Source organism: Convolutriloba macropyga, chromosome 5 (assembly GCF_964194025.1).
Source record: "Convolutriloba macropyga chromosome 5, txConMacr16.3, whole genome shotgun sequence".
NCBI classification, from domain to species: Eukaryota; Metazoa; Xenacoelomorpha; order Acoela; family Convolutidae; genus Convolutriloba; species Convolutriloba macropyga.
The window spans coordinates 14,374,025-14,385,663 of NC_134472.1; the positions used below are offsets into that span (position 1 = coordinate 14,374,025).

Below are 11,639 nucleotides of genomic sequence, written 5' to 3' on the forward strand. Positions count from 1 at the left end.
TTCCGAATTTAAGAACGGACCTCTTTTAAAAATTGCAAATGATCTAAAATGCTGCAATAATTTGGCTGCTACGGCGAGTTTCACAAATTTGAAACGCAAGCAAACGATCGAAAAACTCTCAGCATACATATGAACATCCATATGCCGATATCAGTGCGTTCTAGATTTGAACTTTGATCGACAACTCCTTACAGCATCGTAATTTTGTCGATTCGTTGCCGTAAAAGCTGTGAAAAAAGAGCTTTAGATTGTCATTGATTTTGAGATGAAAAGATGAATTCAAAGTGAGGCGCATAATTTATCCAACATCTCATATTGCTGGGTATTTATTCTGTGATGATAAATTTGAAATTGGTCACACGAAAAGGAGTTTTTTGGGGTTCTGGAAAACATTTCAGGCATCGTTGGTGGCAATTGGTTCGTGCAATTTCTTTGGATAGGAGCTGAGTAGCTCGTCTGGTAGTTTCTCATTGAGAGAGTCTTCATCGCCTTCCAGAAATGCGATATCATTTAGCACTTGCCAGAAGTCGTGGCTGAAACAGAGAATAGCCAGCTACCGCAGATTATCAGTCAACTTATTAAGTCTCCAGGAAAACTGTTAAGTCTCCAAGAAGATTGTTAAGACTCTAACAAACTTGTCCTCCAAGATTTTTGGTACATATAGTCAACAAATATACAAGATTCCATAAACGCAAGTTCTTGTGAATTTTAACGCTTAGAAACTCAATCTAAAATTTATAAAAAATTAATTCACAAAATTTATCGAAAAATACAATGAGCAATTTTTTAATGAAACAGATATTCATTCTATTTACACTTTCTCTCGAGCTAATTAATCCTCGTACTAGCGTAGCACGATTGTACAAGATATGACATTTGTTGTTACGAAACTTGCAAGATCAACGGCATGAAAATACTAAGGCGGAGCAAACAATTAATTGACAGGCAGGAGGAGGCATTGCTAGCCTGCTTCAGTACCCAATTTCAAGAAGGTGATTAAAATGGTGTCATTATAGATTAGCACTGGTAAGATTTAAAGTGAGCTTTAAAATAACGAGCGTTTGATTCGATTTTTGTAGTGAACGGTTATCAGGTGCTTTCTACTGCTTAAAATCATTAAAATGGGCTATGCTTAGGTTTTTTTTAAAAAAAATCAAAAACTTTGTTCAAGAAAAACAAAAACTATTCATTTCTTAAAGGTAGTAAAATTTTTCTTTTCTATGCCGTTTTAAGGTTTCTCTTAAAAACAAAAAATTGTTAGTTGAAAATTCAGGATGATTGGCGCATATTTTTCATAGAACCCCACTGACCCGGCAACAGAATGTTTTGTTGCAACCTTCAAAGACTATATGGAAAAAAAGCCTTCAAGGAATATCACAGAATACAATACTAATTTAGTAATTTTCAAATTTCTCTACGCTATATGTCTGGTCTAAGTTCATTCGTCAAAAATCTGAGCAAAAATGGATTCGCTGTTGCTTAAAATGACAACCAATAGTTTTCACGTAAATTTAAAAAAATAGAATTGAGAGTCTAAAGCAATTTGATTACATTTTTGTTCAAAAATTGTTTTGTCGTTTGCTGCAACGAAAGCAAAAGTTTTTTTGATAAGAGGGCACATTCAGCAAAAATAACGCGCAACAATCTTCATTGACGGGTCTCTTCAGCAACATTAACAATTATAATTAATTTGTTGTTCTGATTCACCTGTGTGAGGAAAACTATATAATAAAATGGTTGTTTTTTGTTCAGTCAACTTTGGCCGATTGATATGTTCATCGCAGAGAGTTGAGACTGATATCATTAGAAAGCCCGTCCAGAGTAAAATGTGGAATAATAAAGATTTTTTCATTTTCGTTTTTTGCAGGGAGTTATCAAGGTTGAAAATTTTGTGATTAGTAAGCGAAATACCTTTGTTTTTTCACATGTTTCGTATTTTTGACCAATTTGTTCTTTTGCTTCCTATTGGAGTATTCTGGAATTAAAATCGTGCCAAATTTTCGAAAAATTAACAGAATAATTACATAAAATGCATCATTTATTTGTAGTTTACTGAAATAAATATTACTGTATCCTTACAATCAAAAACTATTCGGGCTACATTTGGTTGCGGTCTTTTTCTATAAATTTTTGCCAGCAATTTTCTAGCATTTTTGATTTTTTATGTTAATTAAAGACTACATTGAGTTCAAATCCAGGTCCGATAAATGAGAAAGCCTATATACAACAAAATGATGTCAAATAATTGAATATTATGTCTTCAGAGAAAACATTTTTTTGTGGCTTCGACAATGTGTTTTCTTATTTTTTTTTACTTTTTATATTTGCCTTCATTGTTATTGTTTTTGCAGCCTCATGACTTCGTGTTAATAATCAGAGATCCAATTGGTTTTTTATGGGCTATAGTTGAATCTATACTATATTTTGAGTTGTTATCTAATTCCTGTTTTGGCTTTGAATATATTTTTAACGAAATTTTCCGTGTTATATTTAAGCTTGGCTTTTTTAATATAATATTTATATCCACGTGTAGCTAAGTCTCAAAATAGACAGGGCAGAATTTGTTACCAGTGAAGTAATTTATACTTTCATAGTAATTTACAATTTACAAAATTACGAATTTGATTTGAAGGAGAACCAAGCATGAAATTCAAACTCGTGTCTTTCAGTTTAAAATTTTCGGTGGTTTCCAATCTTTCATGGTTTTAATGGACTTAACACTGTGTTTTAGATATATTGGTTAAGAAATTTTGAGTTCCTGTCGTCTTATGATTCGATATTTATGTAATAAAAAGCACAACTGGCGTCTTGAGCAGTTGCATCTTAATCTGTTTTTGTTCCAAAAGGAAGCCTCAGGGTTTGCTTGAATTTCTGAAAATAACGTTTAAGAAATAACCCTGAGTGTAGTTTTGAGTCTCTTTTTAATTTTGTTTTGTTTAAGTCCGTTTTTAGCTTGGTCACTGTAGCGATATGTGCCAACCTCATTCTATTGACCAAATTCCATTCTTTAGATTAGTTCTACATTAAACTAATGGTTTCTTGGGTTTGGCAATACGCATTATCATAAAAAAAGACAATTTTTGGATATTTTCCCATTGCTATATTGTTTCCTTGCCATATTATCATAATAATGCAATGGCCCAATTGGCGTTGAAAAAATACGCAGTTGAAGATATTTAATATTCTTCGTGAATAGCTTATGGTTTCAACGTTTGCAACATTTCTTTCCGTTTGTGCAGATCCTTTTATAGTCTTCTGACATATTATGGATAATGACAGGTCTCAATTGCTAAAAAAGCTCATAATATCATTTGCTTTTTTTTCTGGCTGTTGCAGAGAACTCCTAAAATTTCTCATAAACCCGTCAGTTTTTTTCTCTTTTGAACGTTCAAATATGATTACACGGGTAAAAACAATCTTTGGTCTTTCGCAGTTTTTCAGCATAGTCGAATACATTCATTTTTTGTTTTTGATTGGAGAAAAAATCAATACTAAGGACAAACTATCCTTTGTCATTAGAAGCAAGTGAATCACAGTACGACTTTTAAAACAAATTTTTGCAAGAAAACACGTGTAAAACAGCCATACATATTCCGCAAAAACCGTTAGATTGGAATTTAGAATTTTTCTTTATGCTGTCTTTTCAACAATAACAGACTTGTTATTGGAAAGTTTTATAGTCGTTTTTGTGTGAACAAAAAATGAAAACGTGATTCATTTTAAATGAGATTGTGATTTGATTCGTGTTTCTTTTTTTGATTTTTGTTAATTACAGGAAGCTCCTGCGCAATTAAAAGGAATCAATTGTATTAGCGAATAAAAAAAGAGTAAAGATGAAGTAATTATAAAAAAAACTGTCCATCTTTTTTTAGACACAAAAAGGAAAAAAAACGTTTACTCTTTTAATGAGTTAATTAAAAGAACACATTAGTGGGTTTATTTAAACTAAATGCATTTATTTTAAGAGAGCAATCTCGTTTCAAAGGATGAATTGTCAAAGACATTTTTAAGTTCACCTTTCAGTTTTAAGTTCATCTTTTTCAGGTTCACGGCAGAATTGCACAATTATTGACATTGAAACCTGTCGGTAAAACAATTAATACATCTAAAGTTTTTTGGGCTTTTTGAATTTGGGTATTTATTTCAATTTACATTTCTGTCCGAACTTCTTTTAAAAAGGTGATCATTGTAATATGGTATATAGTTATCTTATGATTTGCTGTGAGCAGACTATTAGATTTCGTCCCGTATAACCAGTTGACAAAAATTTATATTAAGATCCAAAAATGGTCTCTGGAGGATCACAAATTACACAAATTGCTCAGAATTAATTGAATAAGGTTCTCAAAAAACACAAAACACAAAACTCTTGAAAGATTTGATACGAATAAGGGACTGTGCCCCCTCCTCCCCAATTACTGTCTGCTGATAATTTGCTATCTAACAATGACTAATGTTGAATTATATTTACCTGAGATCTCTCTGGCCAGATTGGCTGGATATGTCACTAGATGAGCTGGCTCTGTTCCCACCGTAAGGAGACGGCCGTCTACTCCCCCCTCCCAAATACCGCATACACTCGTATTGCTCCACGATAACACACATGAGAACTAAAATATAGGATAACCCTAGTCTAGACCTTGGCCTATGAAAAGACCATGCTCGACTAAAAAAGGGTTTTATTGGGCCATGCTGGACCCATAGTTATAAAAAGATTTTTGCTAGTCTGTATTACTCATCTGGACATTTGCTCAACCCAAAAAGTTAAGGTGGAGTTTCGATCGACCAGAATTGGGCACTGGACTTTTCCTCGGTCGAAATTATTGAGCAGTAAAAATTGCGAGGAGTAAAAATCGTAAGTCGAGAAATTATCGTTTTTGGGTCTTTTTTCCTCAAAATAACGAATTACGAAAAATATTTGGAACTAATTTCGTGCAAATTTATTGCTCACTATTGATCATAAGGTAGTCAGCACATAAGCTCTTTCATCTTTTTTAATACTGATGAACCATTAGTCTATCAAAATTCTAAATTGTCTTCAAAAAATGATAGTTGACAACTTTGGAAGAAAAAACAACTGAAAAATGCCAAATTTTCAGCATGGGTAATGATAATAAGGTCATTACAAATAAGCTATTTAGTTCAATCAAATAATGTGGCAACATAATGCAGCTGCGATAATTGTTTTATGTTAAGAATGGCAAAACTATACAACTTTTGGCAGCTTTAAAAATGTGTTTTAACTTAAACTTCAGAGGTTTAGTCTTGTTCCGTCGCTGCTTCATCATAGCAGGAGAAAAAGTAAATAAAATTTTTCTACATTTGCAAGAGGGCATGCTCGCAAAAAGACTTTTGCTCGACCCATGAAAAGACCAAGCTCGACCCAATGATCCGGTGTAAAAACCATGCTTGACGCGAAAACTCCTTTGGAAAGACATTTCATCGACCCGTGAACAGACCATGCTCGACCATTTGTTCCTATGAAAAGACTTTTGCTCGACCTTTGAAGAGGCTTTTGCTGCACTTTAGTTAAGAAGCTTGACTCTGTAACTTTGGTCAATATTGAGCAAGCAAATACATTTTTAGGTATTTCAGTAAGTCTAGGATTGCACTAAGGAAATTGAGCGGTGTGTTTTTTGGAAATCGCAATTTAACTTTTCACCTTTTTATTTAAATACTTTCTGTTTTGATTAGCGAAAATGTGATTGCATTGTTATGCACCTTTGCGTACAAGCTCCTTGTGAAAAAGTGATCAACATTTTTGACGCCTTTATTGACCACAACATTATGATGCCCTAGTCCAGACAAGTTCTTACAAAATTCTTGCAAATAACATAATTGTTATAATGCAAAAACCTGCAAGACCATAGCTATTTTTAGATCTTGCACAAAATAAAGACACCTTTCACTATTTACATTGGCATCCATTTAGACTGGATTTTTTTTTATTTTTCAATATTTTATTGTTTTTAGCAGAATTCGCAAAATTTATGCTGAAATAATTGTCAATCTTTGCTATAAACAAAAAATATCAAATTTTCGTATAATCGGTTTGAATTAGACAAAGTGACAGAAACCCTCGTATTTGTCTTCGATGTTGTCGGTATGTTCGGCTGTTTGAGTTTGATCGTAGTTATCCGCCACTGTATTCTGTTTTAAGTCAGAGCAAATCGTAAGATATCAAAAAACTAACGTTACGATGTTAGATTAATTTTGTGTCAGCAGACGGGGAAAAAACTTGGCACTCAGTGAAAAAGATCAAAACTGTGTTAATAAGCACGCGAATTCTTCTTCTTGAGACCTTCATTTTCAAAAATTCCCCCTATAATAATTATATTAGCTACATTTTCGGCGATCAGCATTGAGAAGCTCTCCGATAATAGGATTTTTTATAATAGCAAGTTTTTATTACAATGTGAGGTAACCTCAGAAAACCAGAACGAGTTATTTGGGGCATTATTTTCATTAAACATTTTCTTGTCTCATGTGAAACCAGAAAATTTTTTTAAACAATAATGAATCAAACGATGAGAAAACCAGCAATTCTTCGCTTTTTTCACATATGAAATTAACAACAACTCATTATCCGTGAAAATATAAAATTCCGAAACTTATAGGCGAGTTTGCCAGGCGAGTTTTCCTTTTCGATTTTATCCCAATCTTTTAAAATTGGCAGATAACAAAAAATTGATAGTTAATGTTAAAACTCCATAGCAAAATTTTTGTGTGATAAAAATTCACTAAAATTTTGTCATCTAACATCTTTGTCAGTTCATATAACATCATTGTAACATCTCTAACATCCAACACGACATCTTTGTCAGTTCTCTGTTTTCCAAACTGTAAACTCTCCGACATTTTTGTGTTTGTTTTTGTGTCTGGAAATATGTGTTTTTTCCTAAAAAAATCATGCATTTCCTGCACACGCAGTTGGTTTCAAAACTGGAGTTTTTCCAAAACCGCCGTATTTTCAGCTGTTACTGGTGTATATGCACGCTTTTTTATATGTCTTTTCTCAAACTCATATCAGTCTACATCAAACATTAGTTCAAAAACTTTTTTAGTCGGTTTGTACATGTTCACAAGAACTAAAACTGCACAGAGAATTTTCGTTAGATTATTTTGAAATCAGTTTCGGGCAATATGTAAACATTAAGGTGTAAATTGTGCATAAAATGAGCTTGAATTAGCTCGACAAGAAACCCTACTTGTTAAATGTCTACTTGGCTGGAGAAACTTATCTTTGAGGAGCATGAAAGAACACGAGAACAAGATACAAGAGATGCCCAATTTCGAGAGCGAAACACCAATTGGTATAATGGTTAACACAATAGGCTGGAAAGTAAAAGATGCTTCGAATTTAGTACTGGTCCATTTTCATAATAGTTGCGACTGCTTAGAAGCTCTAACAGTTTATGGCCCAGAACCTAGTCTCTGAGTTTAACCACAAAAAGAGACAGGATAGGTAGAACCCGTGTTTCATCAGATGATCAATGTTTATTTCAGAGCAAAAACATTAGAATCATTCTATCAAAAGATTTCTATCAAAAGATTTCTATTTAATTTAATTGGCATTTGGAACTGTTTTATTTTACATACAACTTTGCCTTTGATTGATAATTTTATTCTGGCAATTTCGTGATCCAAACGTTTTTATACCTTTGCAAAGTTAATCAATGATCTAAAGTGATTTTTTAAAAATTTTGTGAAGGATTTTTTTTCCGAAGCTTGACTATTTTCCTAAGAATGAGAGAGAATTTCCTAAGTAGAGAGAATTTTAATAATAAAAACTAAGGTCCACCCTTAACAACTAAAGAAATCATTTGCTGCTCCCCTTATTATATTTTTATGTATTTTTTATAAATAATGTGAGCTGTGATTTATATTAATGCTTATGATAAGCACCATATTTTAATCTCAAACTGTTATTTGTTCTGAAGATGCGGCCAGATAACATTTAAACTATTGCTATTAAAATATTATAACGTACAATTTAGTTTATAATGGATTACAGTTATACTATTTGGTATTTTTCATAGCTATTAATTTATTTGTAGCCCTAATTAGACATATCAATTTGATTTCGGATGGTAATAAAATTTGATAATTTTTAAAACCGCACAAGGTGTGCCTATAGGAGAATCTAATTCAGAAAATTTAATGTTTCTCTGAATTTTTTTCCGAGATCATGGTAAATTTTGACATGATCAGAGTACTGGGCAGTCCAAAATTCAGAATAAAAGTTATCATGATTCAGCGCTGAAAAAATAATTAAGTGTAGTCTGGGTAATAATGATAACGCAAACTAAAGATGAACGCATACCTGCAATTGCTAAGACGACAGCACTGTACTTGATTGTAGCAGACATCGTTGTTTCGTGGAGACAGTAGAAAGACACAAATAAAAACGTAATGTATGTCGCCTTGATTGTTGTTTTTATTCGATTCTGTTGTCTTTCTCAAATCACTTCTCGCCTCTTTATAGTTCCGCCAACAATCAAAGCTCAATAACAATGTTTACAAATTGGTGCACAAATCCACCTCTTTCTGCTGCAATTTTACTGCTCTTTTTTTCTAAAATTGGGGCTTTTTAAACGTTTCACAATTAAGCTAATGATCTTTGAGAGAAAAAAAAAACAAATTTCCTCTGAACAATGAAATTTTGTTATTGTTGCTTTTATTTTCTGGAAACAGAAACAGAAAAAAGGGAGAAGGCTGAAAACTGTCAAAGAAAAAGGGTTTTTACTTGACTCGGGTGAACCTAGTCTATGGCCCAGAATCTAGTCTCTGAGTTTAACCACAAAAAGAGACAGGATAGGTAGAACCCGTGTTTCATCAGATGATCAATGTTTATTTCAGAGCAAAAACATTAGAATCATTCTATCAAAAGATTTCTATCAAAAGATTTCTATTTAATTTAATTGGCATTTGGAACTGTTTTATTTTACATACAACTTTGCCTTTGATTGATAATTTTATTCTGGCAATTTCGTGATCCAAACGTTTTTATACCTTTGCAAAGTTAATCTATGATCTAAAGGTGATTTTTTAAAAATTTTGTGAAGGATTTTTTTTCCGAAGCTTGACTATTTTCCTAAGAATGAGAGAGAATTTCCTAAGTAGAGAGAATTTTAATAATAAAAACTAAGGTCCACCCTTAACAACTAAAGAAATCATTTGCTGCTCCCCTTATTATATTTTTATGTATTTTTTATAAATAATGTGAGCTGTGATTTATATTAATGCTTATGATAAGCACCATATTTTAATCTCAAACTGTTATTTGTTCTGAAGATGCGGCCAGATAACATTTAAACTATTGCTATTAAAATATTATAACGTACAATTTAGTTTATAATGGATTACAGTTATACTATTTGGTATTTTTCATAGCTATTAATTTATTTGTAGCCCTAATTAGACATATCAATTTGATTTCGGATGGTAATAAAATTTGATAATTTTTAAAACCGCACAAGGTGTGCCTATAGGAGAATCTAATTCAGAAAACTTAATGTTTCTCTGAATTTTTTTCCGAGATCATGGTAAATTTTGACATGATCAGAGTACTGGGCAGTCCAAAATTCAGAATAAAAGTTATCATGATTCAGCGCTGAAAAAATAATTAAGTGTAGTCTGGGTAATAATGATAACGCAAACTAAAGATGAACGCATACCTGCAATTGCTAAGACGACAGCACTGTACTTGATTGTAGCAGACATCGTTGTTTCGTGGAGACAGTAGAAAAACACAAATAAAAATGTAATGTATGTTGCCTTGATTGTTGTTTTTATTCGATTCTGTTGTCTTTCTCAAATCACTTCTCGCCTCTTTATAGTTCCGCCAACAATCAAAGCTCAATAACAATGTCTACAAATTGGTGCACAAATCCACCTCTTTCTGCTGCAATTTTACTGCTCTTTTTTTCTAAAACTGGGGCTTTTTAAACGTTTCACAATTAAGCTAATGATCTTTGAGAAAAAAAAAAAACAAATTTCCTCTGAACAAGGAAATTTTGTTATTGTTGCTTTTATTTTCTGAAAACAGAAACAGAAAAAAGGGAGAAGGCTGAAAACTGTCAAAGAAAATGGGTTTTTACTTGACTCGGGTTTTTGTTCACCAGGTTTTCTTGAAATTAGGGAAAATTTTCCCCCAGGGAATGTATTTATTATATAAATCTCCCAATTCTAAGTGACTTCTCGCTTTTCGCACCATTAACCACTTAAATCTCGCAATTTGAACGCAAATTGTATATACCCGAATTTAATTACCCTGCTATCTTTGTTTCGACTACCAATTTTCTTAAAGTATAATTGACACTTTTGATCATCTAAATTATTCCAAATTGTCTGTGCCCATTGCACCGAAAAAAACGCAAAAAAATTGCGGGTGTATTGTTTAAAATTCTACCGTGCAGAGAATATTATAAATAGCTGAAATTAAGCCCTTCGGTTAAATTCTGCAAAAATGCTCAAATCTGCGGCGTTTCTTCAGTAAAGATTAATGTCACTTTCGGTTTATTGAGTTTTTGTTATTGTGAAACGGAAATTTAGAATGGCCACAAATTAATAAATTTAATAGCATTAAGAATAACTGACACCTTCTAAAAAGCTGGTTTATTAACATATAAATATGTTGAGAGTATAGAAAGTAAACCATAAAAAATAATCGAACCTCGAAAAAATTCTTTGTATTTTCATAAGCCGCGGCCTGACGAAACCATCGTTCACTAATTCAATTCAATTCAATTGAATTCAAAAAAGATCACCGAATATGAAACAAGACAAATACTATCGAGGGATTGACATAAAAAGCAATGTTAGTAAACTGATAAAATGATTGCTGTAAAAAATTTTCTTTCTCTGATCGATATATATTAAGGAATATTCTTCAGTCACGGTCAATTTGCGAAACAAATTGAACAAAAATCAGAAGTGCGAAGAAAAAATTTTAAGCGGCTTTTGATCAAAGACTGCAAATTGAGGAACACAGCAAGGTAACTTTTCCTTGGGGCTGAATTTGTGCCCATATTTTTCCAGCCATGAAAAGCGCAGTTTGAAGCGGTTGGCGTGTGTTTTCCAAAGTTACAGCCAGATTAAGTCAATGGGCGAGGGTGTCTTGAAGTGATAAAGAAAAAACAAGACTGCCTACGGTTAATTTCAAAATCTGCCTTTGTAATTTTCTTCACTCTGTCTTTGACATCGATTTTACAGTTGCGATTTCGTCCCTAAGAAAAAATTTGTAATCATAGATTTCCTTCATTTCCATCCTATGTGAAAAATTTAATTTTTTTTCTGAAATGTATGCATAAAATAATTCGTTATTCCAAGAAGAGTTGTGCCAGAACGGGCCGCGTTTCATTTTTTTTGCAATTTCCACCTTGGAAGCTAGAAAGAATTTAATTGCTGTATGGGGGGATGATAATGGATAAACTCTTATTGTCTGAATTTCCCATAGAAGAGTAAGGTATCCACCTAGTTTCAATAAACCCGAAAACAATAGTTCAAGATCTTTTTATATCTAACTTATATATGTATATACCTATATATATATATATATATATATATATATATATATATATATATATATATATATATATGCATATATATTTGATATAGAAATATTAAAACTCAAAGTG

The 11,639-nt window shown here is 32.3% G+C and overlaps 2 protein-coding genes across 6 annotated transcripts in view; one reads left to right on the top strand and one right to left on the bottom strand.

Moving 5' to 3' along the window:
- Positions 1-11,639, top strand: part of LOC142339160 (uncharacterized) — a 129,146-nt gene that overhangs the window by 19,464 nt on the left and 98,043 nt on the right. The gene's annotated exons all lie outside the window — the stretch shown is intronic.
- LOC142339825 (uncharacterized) lies at positions 243-8,550 on the bottom strand. Its single transcript, XM_075390121.1, has 3 exons — positions 8,324-8,550; positions 4,472-4,610; positions 243-533 (listed from the first exon to the last, which is right to left on the bottom strand). The coding sequence occupies exons 1-3, from the start codon at positions 8,367-8,369 to the stop codon at positions 395-397; spliced, it is 324 nt and encodes a 107-aa protein (XP_075246236.1). The 5' UTR covers positions 8,370-8,550; the 3' UTR covers positions 243-394.